This window comes from Parasteatoda tepidariorum, chromosome 3, assembly GCF_043381705.1.
Source record: "Parasteatoda tepidariorum isolate YZ-2023 chromosome 3, CAS_Ptep_4.0, whole genome shotgun sequence".
Classification (NCBI taxonomy): Eukaryota; Metazoa; Arthropoda; class Arachnida; order Araneae; family Theridiidae; genus Parasteatoda; species Parasteatoda tepidariorum.
Window position 1 is genome coordinate 11,935,511 of NC_092206.1, and position 21,665 is coordinate 11,957,175.

Below are 21,665 nucleotides of genomic sequence, written 5' to 3' on the forward strand. Positions count from 1 at the left end.
CATTAGCGACAGCGCACACTACCGTCCTTTTAATTAAGCCTCTCACGACAAGCACGCTAAGTCCGGTGATCTTAATACAGCTCTTCTGGCCACTCGCAAATCAGCAGTGAATCAACTAGTGATATCCATTGATCGAATTCTGTCACAGATAAAATTCTGACGGGGGAGTACTGTAGCGTATCTACCACTACAGCTATTAAATTCCTGTTCACTAGTATGTAAGACATGTTAACTTGATTCTGTCTTAGGGTACCTCTTAATAGATGAAGGTTATCTTTGTCGATAACACTTATCCCACAGGTGTATGAAATACAATATCGCGATCATTATTGGCAGCAATACATAGCTATGATAATTTTTGAAAACGATACCGTGATTCTTGGTAAATTTTATTTGAGCAACTAAAATATTCGCCTATGAAAAAATTATGTAAGTTAGTTCAATTAAAAAAATATTGTGATATAAACATTTCTGTATTTTGACAATGCATAGCGATATTAAAGTTCAAACGTGTTAGTTAAAGGGACCAATGCTCATGTCACTTAGAAAAGCAATCACCAACATGTGATCCCTCTAATCGATGAGTACCAAATTTTTTTTCCATCGAATGAAAGAAAAATGGGATCTACTTATAAATCTCAAACTACGAAAAATGGGTGGATGACATTATCTGAAACAATGATACTATTGTTGACGTTTTTGTTTTTCGAATTCAGACTGAAGAGTGGGACGCAATTAGGCAGCGCAAATCCGACACACGCGAAACTGACAGTGTCGCATGCAAAGCAAGACTCTATTATAAAGTAATGCGTTGAAACGCTTCGTTTTGTTTTTGTCTGCATTCACTTATCTATATTATATAAAACGCTAATACGTACGTATGTATGTATCAATAAAACCGATGATATTTCTTTTCTCGCGCTGGCAACAGTTTTCATTTTTAATTGATTGGATTCGGCGCGCAAGAGCACGTAGTGAGCAACCAGATAACAATAACCAGAGTGAGCATTATCAGGTTGTTCAATTCAGATTCATGCACTAAAAACATGACAATATTTAATTTAAACTCAATTAGGAATTAATTAATTAATTGAAGTGAGAATGCTTTAAAAGGCCGCTGTTGAATTGATATTTTTCTACTGGGAGCTACCTAAACGTCTAAAAAACGTTTAAGTGTTTGTATTGAATGCATTGAATTTTTTTATATTTCGCGTTTATTTATGCATTGAATTTTCACGCTTTAAAATGCAGAATATTAGTGAAGCAATATTTGATAATTTATTTTGCTAATATGTTTCTTATTTAGCTAATGTTTTGATTTTTTCACCATGTACAATCTAAATAGCTAATATACTTTTTTAAAAGCCAATAAGAACATTGGTAGAATTCTTCTACATAAGTACAATACTATGTCTTTGATGATAAAATACTATGTCTTTGATGATAATATATTATGTCTTTGTGCTAGAACATTGTGTTCGCAGCGAGCCATGGTTCACGGCGTGAACCACATAGGATTGCGTAGCAATTCTCGGGGGCTGGCGAGCGTTAGCGAGCAGGGGGCGGAGCCTCCTAGTTTTTAATTATTTTTAGATGCATTGTGTGAAAATATTTAGGAATAGTAAAATTATTATAATAATTTAAAGAAATACCAACTTTTCTAAAATTTTTGGCGACTTCGGCAGCGGGTCCCGCGACGCCAATTGCCTTTGCGACTCACAGTTTAAGAAACTCTGGTGCAGGCCATTAGGTTTATCTTGTATGCAGTTAAATGTGAGCAGAGAATTGTTATATTAGAAGAAGGAATGGGAATTTTGCCAGATTGTTTGGCTACTTTTTTAATACCTGGAGGCATTGTGACATCATTCGAATTTGAAAATAAATCTTGGCCTTATCGATTTGTTTACTTTTGTTTCAAGACCTCCTGGATCCATGCCAAGATCTTTGCATCAATGGCCATGAAGTTCATTGTAAATCTTATCGTTTTTCTAGACAATGTTCGTTAGTTTGAATTTCAAATAATAATGATTAAAATAAAGAGTCCACTTTTACATGTAATTCTCTAATCCAAATGATATAAAATCGTCTACTTAATTCCAGAAACTACCAAAGAATCCCAAATTGTTTATCTACGAATCCAAAATTGCTATCCTCTTTATCTAATGATCGTTGTCTTGCAAATAAAAGTATAACATATTTTCCATCATTTAAAAACTAGTCATTAATTCATTTCAAACGATTGCAGGTAAAATGATTACAAGTAATCAAAATATATAATTACAGGTTTTCAGGATTACATGCAATCATGATTACAAATAATCAAAGTGCAATATGATGTTAAATCTAAGAGGGGTGTCCACCACCCTAAGGTTCATAGGGACATCCCTATTGTAACAAACACAAATATAGATCCAAATTTCTTATTTATTTAAAGGCCTGTTTAGACGATCCAAGTTCTTGGATGAAGATCGATTGAAATTGATGGAATGCTTTGAGCTTGGATTGTATAAACCATCAACCAAGTACTTGGTCCAAGTCCTTGGACGATAGTAGAGCATGTTCTACTTTTCATCCAAGTTTTTCTTCCTTTAACCAATCAGCTTCTTAAGTTTTGTGACGTCAACAAGCAGGCATCAGATTATGTCATTTTGTTTTCATTTATTTTAGTCCAAATAAATTAATCTGTTATGGTCCATTTGTATTATTATGACTTTATTTGAATTTATTAAGTAATATTAAAAGTATAATTTTATGATGTTGAATATGAACAATGCGCATGCCCAGTTCTTCTCCCGACCAATCAGTGACATTCAAGAACTTAGACCATGTAAACAGGCCTTAAATAACAACAATCGTATGTACGAACGCAGTGCAAATCTCTTGTTTACATCATTGTTAACTGTGAATCGTTTCGCATAGTCAGGGCTGGTCCAAGGTGTACATTTTTGGTAAGTGGTTGGCGCCCAGTAAAGGGGACGCCGGAATGTGGAAAGGCTAGATTAAAAGAAAAAAGACTTTTTATGATCTTTCCCCTTCTAAAAGCTTTTTTTCCTTTGCTCGTTGAAAAATAAAAGTTAAAATGTCCTTATTTTCCTAAAATAAAATTGTAGTGTGTCTACCACTACAAATATACAATTCCAATTCACTAGTATGTAAGGGATGTTAACTCAATTCTATGTTGGGGTACCTTTTCATAGATGAATGTTGACATTGTCTATAACTTCTCTCCCCACATTAAACTTCGGACACGATGTGAACACGCCTATCTTAGCAGAAACGCCCACTACGATTTAAATACGTCTGCTTCGATGGATTTTTCACAGTGAACAGTTGATTTGGTACTAGTGACTGCGACATTGATCACCTCACGCTGTTGCTTCTCAGTCTCGATCACACACAACGTATGCACTCGACTGCTAAAGGCGACACAGGAGCGACCACGACCGTGAACTTAATACAGCACTCACGATCAGCACTCAAAAGTACGGTAATCTTAATACAGCTCTCCCGGCTTTTCACAAAACAGCAATGAATCAACTAGTGATATCCACTCATTGAATTCTATCACAGCTATAATTCTGGTGGGGAGCACTGTAGTGTGTCTACCTCTACAAATATACAATTCCAATTCACTAGTATATAAGGCCTGTTAACTCGATTCTATGTTGGGGTACCTTTTTACAGATGAATGCTGACATTGTCTATAACTTCTCTCCCCACAAAAATTATCTGTATATCTAATACTTTTCCGAGAAAATAGCCCTACAATTTGTGCAGAATTCCTTGTCGTATATTTTGCCAACAGTGCCGATGACATCCTGCCCTGTCATGATTAACGATCTGCAGGTGCAAATGCCAGTCAGCCACAGAGGCCTATTGTGCTTCTTTTAGCGCTTCTTCGAGGAAACCCTTTGGGAGGTGGGGAACATCGACTTGCCTTCAGTAATTTTACCTCCCGTAAATGTTCTAAGATAAAACTGTTTTGTGAAAGTTCGCTTTTTCTGTGAAAAAGAGAAAGTTGCGAATATTGGTGCAACACTGGCCAATTCACAAAAATTCATTGATATAAAATTTACGAGAAAGAAGAAATAGGTATCTGGTCATAAGGGATTTCTGGTTTGTCGGGAAAATAAAAAAATAAAAAATTGCTTTGCTAGAATAAGAGAATAACACACTCTCCTTAAAATTCCTACCGTTCAGTGATTTTAACAGCTTGCCCGATTATCCTGAGCAAACTCGAGTACGCATATTTTATTTTATAACCTTCGTCGACCCAATTTTTATGGATTTACGACTACTAATGTGCAACTCAGTGGCCTTGTCATTTTGAACCCAATCCAGAAGACAAGGGAACTCCTGGATCAAGTATTGGGAAAAATTTTGCTTTCGTGGAGGACTTTTTGATGGAATTATACCGCATTTGAGTCACATGGAGAGAAAGACGGCGAGAACCTCCCACGGTTAGCCTATGGGCAAGGGGACTCTAACCCATGATCTACTGAGGATATTTCACGTCAGCACTGTGGTTGGTGCAAGCAGGATGCGGAATTCGTATCGACTGAGATTCGAACCCGGTTCTCTTTATTGGGTGCGTATAGATTGCAAATATTTATCATCCCGAGAAAACTCGGGCTTAGCAGAATTTTCCAGCACGTTTCGTTTTATCACGTTTTTACTCGGGTGGAAGCAGAAAGCATAATCTGCTGTGATTGGAAGTTTGCCAAGTTTTATTTGGGAATTTAGATGTTGGACTTTGGGACTGCAAACGTGTTTTGTGCGATTGTAAATACGATGGTTGCTGAATTTGCATAGCAATAAGAGTAAAAAAAATGGCGTATTCCTTCACTGACGTTTGAAAAGTATCATTTTGTGTTGTCCCTTGTTTTAAGAACTATCATACAAAGACTAATATTTCACTTTTTTCATTTGCACGAAATAACTCTGGATAGTAAACTGATTTTAAATTTGAGGTTTCTTACACACATAAAAAAAAAATTCAAATTACAACATAAAATTTGTGTATTATGTTTTGTTTTAGTTCCTTTTATTTATTAATAAAATATAAAAAAATATGTTGATTTTTTGCATTTTTTTTCTTCAAAATAATTGGTAAGGAAAGTGTGGTTAAAGGAAAAACTATATCTCTAAACCTCTGCAGCAATTGCAGGTTAAAGTTAATTTTTACTTAATTTTAGATCTAAGTACAAAATCTATTACTTTTCTTCTTTGGCTGTCTTGGCGCTTTCTTGACATATCACGCCACCGAGTTTAAATTTTAGTTTTTTTTTTAATGTGAACTTGTTAAATTAATATAGATTTTTTTTCTTCTCGAAATTAGTTATTAAATCTTTGTTTCTCTTTTTTCTTCATTATGTTACGTTTTCTTTTATATTTTCGGTGATTAATAGTGTTTCTAATTTTAATTAAAAGAGTGGGTCAGAGAATGACTCCGGAAATAAAAAAAACCCGACTCTATCTCTCAAATAGGGCTGTCTATGGGCTGAGAAGATTTATTAAATCTGGGTTTCTTTCTAGAAAAATAAAGTTCTTAGTCTACAAAACTCTTGTCCGTCCAGTCTTGAAATACGCTTCTGAAGCTCGGACAATGACTAAACTGGAGAAAAATTGTAACGCAATGTTTGTGAGAAAGATTTTGCTGAGTATACTTGGTGGTGTAAATGAAAACAATAACTGGAGAAGGAGATTTAACTTTGAACTTTTCAAGATTTATAAACACAACCCGATATTATTAAATACAAAAAAAAATAAATAGAATGAATTGGATGGCCCAGGTGATTTGAATGAGTGATGGCAATACAATAAAAAACATACTGCTTTTTAGACCCACTGGAACAAAAAAAGGGGGGGGGGAGGCCGTGGTTGAGATGGGCTGACTCAGTGGAGTCTGATTTTCTTGCAATTAATGAAAAGAATTGNTTACAAGGGAAACTAGGGAAGAGTGACTCGCCAATTTTGAAATAAACTAGTGGGATGTATCCTTATGAGGAATAATTTTAGGGGGCAACATTCATTTCGGCTCATAGAAGGTCCTATGAGAGATAAAAAATAATTCAATATATAGAAAAATCGGTATTTTATTACTTGTTGTTGTTGTAGTTCATTTACATCGAACTAGAGCTGCACAATGAGCTATTGGTGACGGTCTGGGAAACATCCCTGAGGATGATCCGAAGACATGCCATCACAATTTTGATCCTCTGCAGAGGGGATGACACCCCCGCTTCGGTAGCCCTACGACCTGCACGCGAAGTCGAGCATTTTATTACTTCAATGCAGACTATTAGTTATTGTAATTGTCTAATACTCCAATTAATTTGTAACTATTTATTAATATCCAATTATTTGTAACTGGTTAATTAATTACTTTTCTAATTAATAAATTAATTGACAAATTTATTAATTATTTAATAATTAATTATTAATTAAGTAATTATTAAGTAATTAATACTTAATTATGTATTAATTAATGCTTAATTATGTATTAATTAATTATTAATTAATTAATTTATTTATTTGCAATTGCATACTCCAATTAATTTAGGAAAAAAAAATTTTTTTTTAAATTTTAAGAAGTTTGATGTCAATTTTTTTTTTTTTTTAATTAGCCTAACAGATTTTTCTGAAAAAATACAGATACATAAAATTTTCGAAATCAATTTTGACAATAAATAAGCATTATGTAGTACGTGAAAGTACCACAAAATTAATTGGAATATGAAATAATTACAATGACTAATAGTCTGTATTGAAGTAATAAAATACCGATTTTTCTATATATTGAATTATTTTTTATCTCTCACAGGACCTTCTATGGGCCGAAACGAATGTTGCCCCCTAAAATTATTCCTCATAAGGAATATATCCCACTAGTTTATTTCAAAATTGGCGAGTCACACCTCCCTAGTTTCCCTTGTCAGTGGAGTCTGATTTTCTTGCAATTAATGAAAAGAAATGGAGATCAAGGATAAATCGGAAGTCGTCATGGAGAAATCTTCAGAGGAAGGCATTGGTTCACATTGGGCTGTCTGGCCAACTATGATGATGAATTTAAATTAATTCGGTAGTTAATTCGTCTATAATTTCATAATTTCATCCGCTAAATTTGATAAAATATATTTTTACAAAAATAATATATACCGTCATTTTATCAATTGTTGATTTTCAGATTTCAAAATTTTACGTGTTTCTCCCTACTTGTTACTTTTCTTTACTTAGTAAATTTCTGAATATTAAACTTAAAATGGTGTTAAATTTGGACAAAATTGAAAATCATAACTTACTTTGTTGTCAACTAATCTCGATAAATTATAATCTTAAGTACGTGATAAATGTATTTTAAAAAAAAGTTTTTCCTTTTTTTAATTTAGTAATAATCATTTTTTACATTTTTATTTTAGTTAGTTTATTTTTACTTTCTTGCTGCTTTTCTTTAGTATAATAATAGTAATAATTTATAATATAACGTTAATATACAGTATAATATTTTATATAGTTATAATTTTTAAATTTCTTAAATATAAACAAAATAAAAATTATATAATTGTATTAAATTTTTTTCTAACATATAATAAAAATTTTGAAATATATTTTAAAGCGCCAAGTTTTTACTTTATTTTTAAGCATTGAACTCACATTATTTTCAAATGTTCAAGTTTTAGTGATTAATTAAATCTTTTTTTCACTTAATAAATTAGATGAGCCGAAAAGTAATGTCTTTTTTGTCACTTTAAATTATTAAATATATTTAAATACATAATTATAAAATATATAAACTTTCTTTTTTTTCAATCAATGATCCACTTTATCAGAAACCTATAAAGTCTGCAAAACTTAAATACTGGATTGATAAAAATCAGTTGTATTTTTGAGTAAAATATAAGGAACAGGTATTTTGTGAATAAAATATTTTAAATTTTGCTGAGTAAGAAAAATGAATAACCCTCCACTACTGTGTAATGATAAAATACCAAATTTTTGATTTGAAAAAAAAAGTAATTTTTAAGTTTTAATAAGAGCATTAGTTCATGAACTGGGACTCAAAACGTAATAAAATTTGCGAGATTCGAAACAATCTTTAAGAGTCAAAAAAAAAAATAATAATTGAATAAATAAACTTGGATAACTGATAAAAAATATCTTTTAGATAAAATCAAGATAAGAAGCGATGTGAGGCCCCCTCATGATAATAACAATAAAATAATAATAAAAATGAAAAGTGAACATGATTTAAAGATCATTTGAATTTTCTAATTTATCAGAAGTTTTGGAAACATAATGAAACTTTAGATTTAATATGTTCTAATAAAAAAATATTGCTATCGTTTTTAAGAGATAAAACTTTGGTCCACTGATAAAAATGAAGTCATCGTTCAACTTTCTTCATAACAAATATAATCCTTAAAGAAATAAATGCAATTAACGAGTTATAATATTAATTCATTTAATAACTAACGTTATACTTGAAAAAAAAAATAATAATCTCCCAGAAAATAATTATAATATTTCTACTGCTTTATAGAGATAGTAAACCAAAATGTTGATAAAAACCAACTTCCTAATAAAAATCAAAGAGGAAGGAGGTAAGTACAAATAATAGGTTTAATCCCTACACTTTACAAATTAGAAATTCATTATTAAGAATTATTTTGTACCCAATAAATGTAAAATCCAGCATTTAAGATTAATAATCAATTTATTAATCAAATCTAATGGTATAAAATATTTCTAAATTTCTCAAATAAAAAGTTTCTTTTTTTAAATTTGCTTTATTAAATTTCAAAAAAAAAATTTATTAAAAAATTAATATTAATTTGTGTATATTCATTATCAACATTTATTTTATTTTTTCCTCATTCGAAAATTGTGTAGATTATAAAAATTCTTTATTAAGAAACATTTAATACTATTAAGTAACATACATTATTAAAAATATAATATTTTTTAATTTATATTAATTAAACATATGAAATCAATTACTTTTAGGTATTATAAATCCTAGGCTTTTTTAATTCGCGATTGCAACTCTCGAGCGCGCCATCTGGTGAGAAGACCGGTTCCATGTCTTGACTCTCCTTCCTTCCCTCTCCTCCTCTGCTCAGTTGTATGGGAATGTATTAAGATATTTTTAACTTCTATAATAATTTTGCAATAAAAAAATGCTTTCTAGAATTTCCATGACGTTTTCTTAAAGAAATATGTTTAAGACAGTTTTGAGTTCCATATATTTTCATAACTTAAAAAATTTTAATCTCTTTGGAAATTAATACATCGTTGAAATAAAAAGGTGAAGGATTTTCCCTCCATTTAAATATAACCCTCAGTTCTAAAACTACGAAACTTTGAAAAGAATTGTTGAATTTAAGAAGGAGATTTTTCCGGTCTCTCTTCCCTATCATTTACAGTTCAAGGAAAAAAAATGAAATCTTTTTTTCAAACTAAAAATTTTAACAATGTACATAATACAATGTAATAATAATACACTTATTTAAACTGTGCATGGAATAAGCATTTTATGAGGTATTACAATTTTTACAGCATGTTACATATAACTAACAGGAATTTGTAATCTTTTTTTCTACTTTTTTACAAAATAATCTATCAAAAATATTCTAATTGATATATCAACAAATGAATGCACAAAATTGTTAAGATGAATATTGTATGCACTAAGAGAAATTTTTTTGGACATATGTTAAAATAAAAAAAACCTTAAAAATTTAAAAATTTTGAATTTTTTCAACTTTTTTTAAAATTTAAAAAAAATTAAACAGTTTAATTATTTTTTGAGGATAAATTATTGATTATAAGTTAAATGAGCATGTAAAGCATCCACAAAATGAATGATTATACCTTTATTTAAAAAAAATTGTTGCAAAGGTACTGTGACCCCTTAATAGATCAAATTAAATAAACATTTCAACAAAGTTCAAAATTTGTAGCTACAACGCTATTATATTAAAAAAACAATTGCATCATCACTGAAATAAAAAGTGGATGATTTCTATTCCATTTAAATAACCTCCAGTTACTAAAACTACTGTCCCTTTCCTTTCATTTACAATTCAAAAAGGAAAAAAAGAAGAAGAAAAGAAAAAACGATTCACAAAAGACTTCTTTTTTTCGAAATAAAAATCTCAACTACGTATATTTTAGACATAAGTATAATCCAGCAAATTTCATAACATAAAAGCATCATTTTATTTCGCTTATGCATGGTGATTTAAAGCACTATTTAAGTGTTTTCTAGAAATAAAGTAATGAAAAGATGCGACAATGGAGAACAAAAAACAAAAAAGGTTATAAAACAGAATAAAGCTAGCAGAAAAGTGAAGAAATATGAAAGAATAAATGACAAAACAATGTCTTCTCGAGTGTAAGTAAAGATAAAGAGATATCTTACCTCCCTGGGGAAAGTAAGAGTTGAATATATCTTTAAATGCATTTTCATTAACTACTCCGGTGGGGCACACCTGCAAAGGAACATTCATACATTTTAAAACTAGACTGAAATATGTTCTAAATTTCTATCAGAATAACTTAAATTTTTATACAGTCCCTCTCCATATTATTCGACGCACTATAAGAATCCGATCGTTCCGGATAATCGGTTCCCTACTGTACTAANTTTAAAACTAGACTGAAATATGTTCTAAATTTCTATCAGAATAACTTAAATTTTTATACAGTCCCTCTCCATATTATTCGACGCACTATAAGATTCTATGTAAAACCTTAATTATCAGGTGATACAATACAGCTTTATTGTTTTTACGCGGTTTGCACTTGTTTACGCTTCTGTATCAATGGGTTAACATTGTAATGCAATACGTTAAAAATAAATACAAATGGGAAGTATATAAAAAATCTCCTGTATAAAACTCCATTACATGTGCGTTTAAATACAAAAGTATTGCCTTGAAACTCGTGCAAATCATGTCATTATTAAAAAACTACAATGGATTTAATAATTTGATCTAATTATTATAATATACTAATATAATACCTGATATAATAAGTATTCTATATTTAGATAATATATTTTTTAATTTATTCAATAGTCGAATTTATATTATATATCGTCTCATTTAACCCATTGATACACTAACGTAAACAAGTGCAAACCGGTTTCAGTCACGTGAAAACAATAAAGCTGTCGAGTATCACCTGATATGTAAGATTTTACATAAATCTCATAGTGCGTCTAATAATCTCATAGTGCGTCCGTAGGTNAACTGGCCCTCATGAAATTATTGAAACTACTAAAAAGTCCGAAGACCCTTATTAATTTAAAACCCAAAAATTTATAAAATGGTGCACATTAAAACCAATCGTAAAAAAATGCAAGTATGTAAACTTGCTAGGATAATTAAGATAAGAACACATGATCAAAAACCTTAAATATCTCAGATAAAAACCATGAAAAGATAAAGTTAAAAGTTAAATCTCAAAAGGGAAGCAAAAAGTATGGTAATTGTAAAAGCAGTAGCTAAAACAATTGTAAAAACATACTGTAAAAACTATAAAGGTTAAAAATATACAAGGTTGAAGGTTAAAAGCAATTAAGATCATTAAGAGAATCACCCAAGATGGAAATCGCAGGTTCCGAGATTATGATATGTTGTGGGCCAGGACATCCTCTAATGTTTTTTTTGATGATTTTTTTAATGATGTCTCAGCAGATCAACTTAGTAAAGCAAGTCTATAAAAGATCACCCTGCCACAGTGTCTGAGGCCGTCTGCTGCCATGAACGCCAGAATAGCGCATTTCAAGGAGGGTATTTCTCTTCACTCTAGGGGTACCACAATACACCGAAGAAAAAGATCCATTTCTTCTTGTCGACCCGAGCCAAGACCTGTCCTAAAGAGTGACCCCAAACCCCTACGTGAAATAGTTACGTTACTACGTTATACCTCGTTACCATAGTCCCCGCCAAGGGTATAGACGAATGGCATGGGGAATTCTTACTTTAGACAAACTATACCAGCCACGACGCGATATTAATGTCTGGAGGAGTTCTCCTGAAAGCCGCACTGTAAAAGAACAAAATCCTGTAGATTTGCTTCGATGATGACCATTGACCTGTTGACAGAGAGTTCGTATCTCAAGGCTAATTAGTCAATCAACGATTCCGAAAAAGGGCCGTGTGTGTGAAAGTGAACATCAAGAATAGTTGGGTCCAGCATCATGACAATGCAACCTGTCATACAGCAAAGTCAATAAATGAATTTTTAGCCAGAAAACGCATTCCTCCTCTTTACTCACCCACTTGATTTATTGCGAGTTTTTCCTCTTCGCTAGATTAAAAATTCATCTCAAGGGTCATTTAGGGACACTTCCTAGTGTTCGGAGCACAGCAGGGCTCTGAACTGTAATTGCCTTTATCTGGTACATTCAGAATCTTGTACCAGATAAAGGCAATTACTGTTCAGAGCCCTGCTGTGAGCAACTGCTTCCGACACTTAGGGCAATTATTTTGAAGACTACATAGAATTGTAATCTTTTTCGAGTAAAAAATATTGAAACATCAGTACTTAGTTTGCACATCTCATACTGCCTTGAACGGTTAGACTGCATGACGTACTTAAAGAAATTTTACAGCTGGTTAAATATCGTTCAAATTTGAAACCTTAATATGATGCTACATGGAACCGTAATATAGCTGAAATGTGCAACCTAAATATGATGCTACATGGAACAGTAATATTGCTGAAATGTGCAACCCTAATATGATGCTACGTGGAACCGTAATATTGCTGAAATGTGCAACCTTAATACGATGCTACATGGAACAGTTATATTGCTGAAATGTGCAACCTTAATATGAGGCAAAGTGGAACCATAATATCGTTCAAATTTACAACCTTAATATGCTAAGTGGAACCAGAATATCATTTGAATTTGCAACCTTAATATCATGCTAAGTGGGACCGTAATATCGCTCAAATGTGAATCCTATATGATGCTAAGTTGAACCATTAAATCGCACTTCTGCACGATATCATGGTTCAACTCATACGGAACACTTTACCAAGGTTGCAGCAAATTTACTACCCGTATAGTATCACAATTTAACGTTATTCAACATACCTTTTTGAACAGTTTCGTTATGATTCATAATGGTAGCAAGCTTTTTTTTTAATAATAACCAAAGAAGGTGGGATTCATCAAATTACTTTCTTTCTCTGAAGTAGAGAGCCATTATATAAATACCTAAAACTATAACAGCCATGCAAGTTTGATGCAACCATAAAAAGGTGCTACGTATGGTTTTTATCGTAGTATCGAGTAACCAAGTTTTCGAATGATTTATTGGGCAATAATATGGTTTATCTTGGTTGCAGTTACACGATTCAACACGCTGCAAGAATATATTTTCGACTTGAAAACATAAAATAGGTTACATTATCAACTGAACTCTTTGATATGCGCTGCAATTAATTAAATAATAACAGATAATATTACTTCAAAATAATATATTAAACTAGGAGGCTTTGCCCCCTGCTCGCTGGTGCTCGCCAACCCCCGGAACTGCAGTTCCTTTCGGATTGGTTCGCAATCCGATGCTCTCTTTGCTCGCTCATTGGATACGTTCTTAACGTCTAGCTTTTGTATGTTTTTTGAACACTGAAGTTCCGAAAACTTTTCACTGTACAAAATTTTAAACCTGTGCATTTCAATATTAATTTGAAATTACAAATAGTTCACATATTTTTCTTAATCACACTATTCTAAATTTCAGTTGAGTAAAGTAACTGTTGTAAGTTTTGTTTTAAAGTCTTTCCCACCAGAGGGCTAAAACCATGTGTTGTAAAACAATATGAAATAGTACTGAAGGCCGGATGTAAAGCATCGGCTTCGAAGAAGATAATTTTGCGAGAATTGTTTTGATAATTCGGTGAGAATTCGCCCGATTAGACATATGATGCTCACTACGTGCTCTTGCGCGCCGAAGCCTATCGATTAAAAATGAAAACTGTTGCCAACGTGAGAAAAGAAATATCGGTTTTATTGATACATACGTATTAGTGTTTTATATAATAAAGAAGATATTAAAATTTGAGGTAAGAAAAAGTCTTTTACTCTTAATGGTGCATTTTTAGAATCGTCCGTAATAAGAAATCTGGGCGCGCACTAATGCTTGATGGATTTCATTTTTAATATTTTAATAATTCAGCAAAAGTTTAGAAACAAAGCATGATTACAAATGCAAATGTCATATAAAAACAAATGCTGATTGCAAACTTTACACAGTTGTAAACATTTTAAAAGGTTAACCAATAGATTATATTAATGAAATTTACAAACCCGGTAACTGGTGATAAATAACTAGATATAATAAATAAAATATTGCACCATTTTCCACTTTATAAATTGACGTCATTTCACAGTCAGACAAAGGCAAAATCGATTTACTGTTTATGACAGAGGGGCATTAAAATCTCTCAGCCGAAAATGATTACTCCAAATTACTTATGTTCGGAATCTAGAAGGTTTAATCAAACATTGAGATGTGATTTTAAAACAAGCGTAGCTTGTATACAATTTATTTCGTTTTAAATTCAGTATATAGCTATCTTGAAAACCTTGTTATGTCAAGAAAATATTTTTCCCCTTGTCATTATATATCCACCTAATGCTAATTTGAATTCCTATGTCGAAAAGTTTATCCTCAAAACCTCGTTATGTCGAATTTTTTTAGAAATAGAAAAATAATTTTTCCGGAAAAATTTTAATGAAAGTTCATTGTAAGCCAATTATTTTTATATTTAATGCACATGATTATTTTTGTTTTACTTTTGAAAATAAAACTATAATTGTTGTGTCTAGACTTACAGCCAACTATCATTACATACATATTTATTAGTAATTAATGACAATTTATTAGTATTCATGACTCTACTTTTTAGAGTAATATTTTAGAATATGTTTTTCTACTTTTTAGAACATATTTAGTTCTGAACTTGCTATAACGAAAATTCACTATCCTCGAACTTGTTTTAGCGTCAATTAACGAAAAAATATTTGAGATATCGATAGTATACTTTAATATTTAATGATAAATTATTGAAATTCAACTGAAATTCATTTAGTAATAATCAAAATAAGATTCTGAAGGTAATGATAAAAAGCCAAGAAAGAAAATAAAGACATGTATATTTCAGAAAAAACAGGACATCCCAAGCAATTGGACGGTCTCGGAGGTAATCTAAGAGCATTGAAAACAACTGGATAAAAAGACATAGATGGGGTAATCTGGCATCAAATTCCGAAGAAGACCGAGGCCCATCCTGTGCGGTCCTGGTTATGAGGAAGAAGGGAAATAATATCTTTCCGTGGGAATTTAGGGTGATATTAATTGAACTATTTGAAAATGAAATTATAAAATTATACTCTTTTTGGGAATATTGAAGAGCTAGCCCAAGCCATCCTTGCACTGTTGCGGGCCACTGTCCGAAGACGGGCAAATCTTCTAGATCAAAATCTCAATAGCTGAAAACGCTTAATTCTAACAGTAGAAAATACTCTTAAAACAATAAAAAAATAGTGCGTGGAGTCCCTCCGCGCGGAAGAAGTTAAACTTCGCAACCTGCGACCTTAATTGTAGAAGAATCAGCAGTCGTAGAAGGATCACTAGTTCTATTCAACGCCTTTTTTTCCTGCTCCGCTCGCTTCCGTGCTCTGTAATCACGGTAATATTGAGCATTTTTCCCTCGTGGACCTCTTGAACCAGTGGAAGTGCTTGTGGTTGCATCATCATCTCGCCCTGGTAAATGTATTTGTATTAATAATGTATGTGAATACGTCATAATGTAATTTCAAAAGAGAAAACCTAACAATCAATTGATATTCACAAGAGACGTACCTTGAGGTAACCTTAAATTCGTCGCATTGTCCGCGGGATTGTTTTCACTCATTTTTTAAAATTGTTATCCACTAAATTTGAAAATAAAAAATACTACCCTATTAAATTATATGTGTATCAAAACAAACTAAAAAAATATTTATAGAAAAACAATACTTTTATGACTTTTATTATTTTTATGCTAGTGAGAACCAAAACAATATGGAAATGAATGAGGGAAAACTGGATCCTACCACGTGATTTCCCGGCCAATAAAAATGTAGCGTTAAACGTTTAACGCAGCCTTGTTGGAAGTCGCATAAGAAGTATTACTTCAAAAAAAAAAAAATATTCTAAAAATTTATTCAACAGCAGCGGAAGCCAATGCAACGTATGCAATGACGACGCATGCGCACTACGATTAATCCTGAACACATTTGAGAAGTGTCCTAATAATTTGCGCACATCATCAAACCCTAAACAGATGCCAAAAGGTAATATATATTTCGCCTCTGGGTAATATATATATTTAAAAAAATTAATTTAGTTTATTACTTACTAATTTTGCCCGAGAGTAATAATATCGTTTGAGAGTCTTCAATGAGCTAACTTTATGTAAAAACAATCAATATCAGAATATAGTTATATTATAGAGTATAATTTATTTATAGTTCTTTAAAAAATATAACAATAGCTGCTTTTGTGCTTAAGATTTCATCTCCATTCCGTAAAAATTATGATTTTATTTATTTAAAACTTGACTTCCTTTAATGACAGCTAGAGATTTAATTGCTGATTATGCAAAATTTCTACATTTATTGTTCCTACAAAAGAAAAAAATATTATATAAAATTTCGGGGAAAGCTCGACAAAATAAATGCCATGCGTTACCTGCTAAAATATAATTAATAATATAATAAAAAAAATTATAATAAAAAGTTATAATGTTAATATGCTAAAAAAAAAACTTTCTAAAAGATTACTTGAACCAAAAGTCTTACTTTTTTCTCACAATTTTTTGTTGTCATTACAAACACCGACCAAACTAAGGTAAATCCAATTAGATTTTTAAATAGACAATCACTTTGTAAAGACAAACAAAAGCAAAAAATTTAAAATATTATTTTTTAGCAGTAAAATTTTATAAAACGTTGTCCAAATTATATTTTCGTAAACGTTGTCCAAATTATACTTTTTGTCCAAATTATATTTTTTGTCCAAATTATATTTTTTGAAACGTTGTCCAAATTATATTATCACAAAACGTTGTCCAAATTATATTTTCTGTTAGTACGTATTATTTTACAGTCATTTTTGTATTTCATTTTATGAGTCATTTATTTAAATAATGTGTTATAAAAGGGGGGAGTTTGGAAGCATTTGTTAAAATTGTTTTCGGAATAGTGAAGTTCCGGTTATAGTGAACAGAAATTTCAGTCCCTTGAAGGTTCACTATAGCGGGGTTTGACTGCATTTACATTTTCAAAACTATCATATTACGCTTATTATAATAAGTGATAAGTAAGTGGAAAATCTGATTGGTACATTTGAGCCCAAGATATTGAGGGCCATGTTTAAAGACCTATTAATAATGTGTTTTAATCCCAATTTATATAAAATATATCAGACGTCTATCCCTCTTTTAAACTCAGTCGACTTCACTAAACTGCATATCGATGGATGACAACAATAGTTTCCAATAGATTTTTATGATTTAACTATTGGTGACCCGGTGAAGAGGAAAACCTAAACTTTGAGTGGTGATGTTACACGGAATTATTTGGTTGAAAATGATCGACCTTTTTGCCATACATCTTTTATGCTATCAACTTTATTCCACACATTTTGTAGTTTTACACTGTCGATAATTTCCAGTGTTACACAAATGTGTTATTAAATTTTAGCCGTATCTTCGATATTGGTGGTCTATAAACCATGTATTTTGTATTTTATAACCGTCGTTGAACAACCAATCCATTTTAGGGCTTACGCCTATCAATGTTTAACTCAGTGGACTTATAATTTTGAACCCAACACAGAAGACAAGGGAATATTCGCACTTGCATTAATTGAAGAAAAATTTTTGCAAATCATTACGAATCATACTTTGTAAATCATTACGAATTATATTGTAAATCATATTTTTACGTCAGCACAGTGGTCGGTGCAAGCCGGGTGCGGGATTCGTGTCGACCAGCCATCGCTGGGATTCGAACCCGGTTCACCCACCCCATTGGAAAACGCTCTCTTGTCTGAGCCAGCATGGCTCGTGCATCGTTTATTGAAATATGTGTAGTAAATCTGAAAGCATAAATATTTGAAACTCGGCCATTTATCTCTGCTAAACTAATTAAAATTAACGGTCGCCACCGCGCACAGTAAGTCCAAATATAAAAACTTGAATTATAAATCAACAGCCCGTCAACACTTTTTTCACCAAAAAGCTCCAAAACACATGCTTTCAACGTCTTGCATTATTTATTAGGTGGAAGGTTGTCCTACAACGATTCAAAATTGGGTTATTTCAAAATTTGGTTTCATTCAAATTAATTTTAAATTACTTTTTTTAAATTTATGTTTGATAATATTTAAACGTAATCTAATTAATACAATTTTATGATTATTCAATAAATCTATAAATCTTAACAAATCGAAAAATTTGTAAAATAAAAGTAGAGTGAAGAAAGATAACAAGAAAATCACTTGCAATAAAAAAAAAGAGAGAGAAAGAAACATGAATTTGCCCGTTTTTCACTGATTTTTAGCCAAGGATTTGCCTGAAATGGATTTCTTTCTCCTTCTCTTTTCTTTTCTTAAATAAATGTTAATTTTCTAAAATCTTTAAAATTGTATAATTTCATGTCAACCTCATTAATTATAAACTTCTTTAAATTATCCGGTATAATATTATTACCTCGCGCACATCCATTTTCGGGCCAATCCTTGCTATCTAACAAAATAAACGTACTTCATTACTGCAGCAAGAACGCGCTATGAAACACAACTCCTATTTACGCTTTTAGCTCCATTTGTGCTTCTGTATTCATATTTTGCAATCTGACAATCTTATTACGAAAATATTTTAAATCATTCTTAAAAATTTTTCCGTCCATGTAAGTTCATTTGAATTCGCTAATCGCTTTATAGATTTCGGTTTGTGTCTAGTTCTCTGTTTTTTTTCCCTTACATTTTATTTTCTGTTTTTTACGAGATATTTATTACATAATGTGTTCTATTTTGTTTCAAAAAAATTTTTTTTTCTGTGCTCCTCACACTATTTTATTGATATATTTTTCTTTGGCTACATTGATACAATATTAGAAAGCACTCCTTCTTGCGGATATAATCGTGAGAGTTGATGAAGAGATTCTACCTTTCTTCCCCGGATTTTTATTTATATACTTTCTTAATTTTAAAAATTCTTTTTAATGTTATTTTTTTAGATTAATTTTTCTTCTCATCTTTTCATTATTCTGCAATTTTTCAACTTTTTCTCAATATTTTGAATTTATTTTACCAGTTCTATATACTTTCAGCTTATGCTCAGTAAATAAAACTTATTAATTTTGTCATTTCTCTTCGTTTTTCTCGTTATTCTTATACATATATATATATATATATATATAACGTCGTTGCCGAGTGGAAGGATTAAAACAGGTCATAGGTCGGGAAGGAGAGTACAAAATTTATTTATTAATTATTAGACAAGAGCAGTCATGAGAGTGAGTAAGAGTGCACATGAAAAGTTGCGCTCCTTGGTTATATGTTAGGGAAAATCTTGCAAAGTAAAATCCGTAAAATGTCTTAATTTAGGGAAAGAGGGAAATCTTAGTAGTTGCTATTGGTTTATGAAGTAGATCGAATGTTTCCCACACAAGAGCAAAGGGAAAAATGTCCTGCTCTTAATTAAATGCATACTTGAGCCAAAAATAGATTTAAGAACAGGATGTGGCTTTTAAAAGTGTGAGAAAGTATTTCAAATAGAATAATTAATTAGGAAGAAGTTTTATAGCAGAGAAACTAACATAAAAAGATTAATTGAAGCTTTTTATGTTACATATATATATATATATGTGTGTGTGTGTGTGTTTAATAATCACTATATTATCGATAATGTTCGTACATTGGATATGTATCGTATGGTTTGGTATTTATGATATATGAGAACACATTTTAAAATATACTTATCAAGATACTTGAAAAGTATTTATATTTTCTAAGACGTCTATATATCTTCGATTTTGCAATATCGAACGTAGGATAGAGACATTAATTAATGAGAGAGGGATATATTTATTTTTCATACCTCTAAGGAGTTCCTTTTTTTTCCAAACGAGAATAATAAGAGATGGAGTCTGTATTCTGTATGGATCTCTTTTTCGTGTGTTATTAGTGAGGAAGCGCAATTATCCGGGCTATTTTGGGACAAGGAAATAATGAACGGGGGTTATTATTGGGATTGCCAACAACTAACGCCCTCAGCAAATATTTATGTTATTGCACAGAGTAATATCGCAAAAAGTAATGACACATTGCAAATTTTTATCGGACCATTTTACAGTCCCTGGCCAAATTATTAGACGCACTGTAAGATTCTATGTAAAATCTCAATTTTTAGATGATACTATACAGCAGTGGTTTCCAACTGGCGGCCCGGGGGCCGCATCCGACCCGCGAAGCCTTTTTTTGTGGCCCGCGAACTAAAATATATTAGTTGTCATTTTCTTGCGAACAATTTTCGTAAAAAATCTTTATTGGTTTAAAATACTTTTTTCGTTAAGAAAAACCTAATTTCTTCATTTCTGTGAAATTTATCATACCAACGGTGCAAAAAAATTTATTTCTCAGGTTTTGCATCCAAGAAAATATTTATTCAAATACAAAAATAATCGTGTATGTTGCTCTTTTTTATTGATTTTTTTTTGTATTTTGTGAATATAATTTAGCATGTGCGTATTAGAAATTTTCTCGAAGAAATTCTCCGATTTAACTTTTAGAAATCATTAATTTTGTACGAAAATATTTAAACACACATTTGTAAATTTAAAATGTAAATATCTATTCTCTGGTGGTTGCAGTAGACAAACCTCAATTTTCTTATTGAATATTTTGTGTGCTACTATGTAAGTTTTAATACAATTAGCACATTAGTTGTTTAATACATAGGTGCTCACTTGAAAGCTATTGCAGCCCGAATTTTTATTATTTATTTAATATTTTTGAAAATATCATTAATAACAATTAAATATTTTTAAAAATTTACTTCTTATTTTTATTTGTAATTCAATACTTTTTTTTGTACAACTTGATAAAACTCTGACAGTAATATTTAATGTTTCTTCAAACATAAAAGAGTCCTACAAAAAATTTTGATAAAGTTGTGGCCTGCCATTTGATTTGTGTTCTAATTTATCCTATCGTCGAATTCATATTGTATATGAGCCGCTCAGAAGCCAATGCGGTTAAGTCCATTTTTTGATATTTTCTGATTTTTGGAAATTTTGATGAAATAAATAATAATCTTCTTAGTTATTAAAGGATTTACTCGTTGGTTACTTTTTTCTAGGTTAGACAGCCCTTTTTTTTAATAGCTTCTGAATATATTGTATAATAATTTCAGAAGCCATTGTGAATAAGTCCACCTTTTATCAATATTTTTTTACATAAGCTTTGAAATAAAAATTAAATTCTTCTTCTTTCGATATTTGTTGGTAACACTGAAAAACAAGAAATTCATAGTAACCAGGGTTGCCAGACGTAGTATTTTTAATACTACGGTAGTATTTTTTCACCAAAAAAAGG

General features: G+C 31.0%; 1 protein-coding gene across 1 annotated transcript in view; it reads right to left on the minus strand.

Moving 5' to 3' along the window:
- Positions 1 to 21,665, minus strand: part of LOC107449361 (A-type potassium channel modulatory protein KCNIP1) — a 136,352-nt gene that overhangs the window by 68,248 nt on the left and 46,439 nt on the right. Inside the window, exon 3 of the mRNA XM_071179066.1 lies at positions 10,421 to 10,490. Within this exon, the coding sequence (XP_071035167.1) occupies positions 10,421 to 10,490 (70 nt within the window). The remainder of the gene's footprint in view (positions 1 to 10,420; positions 10,491 to 21,665) is intronic.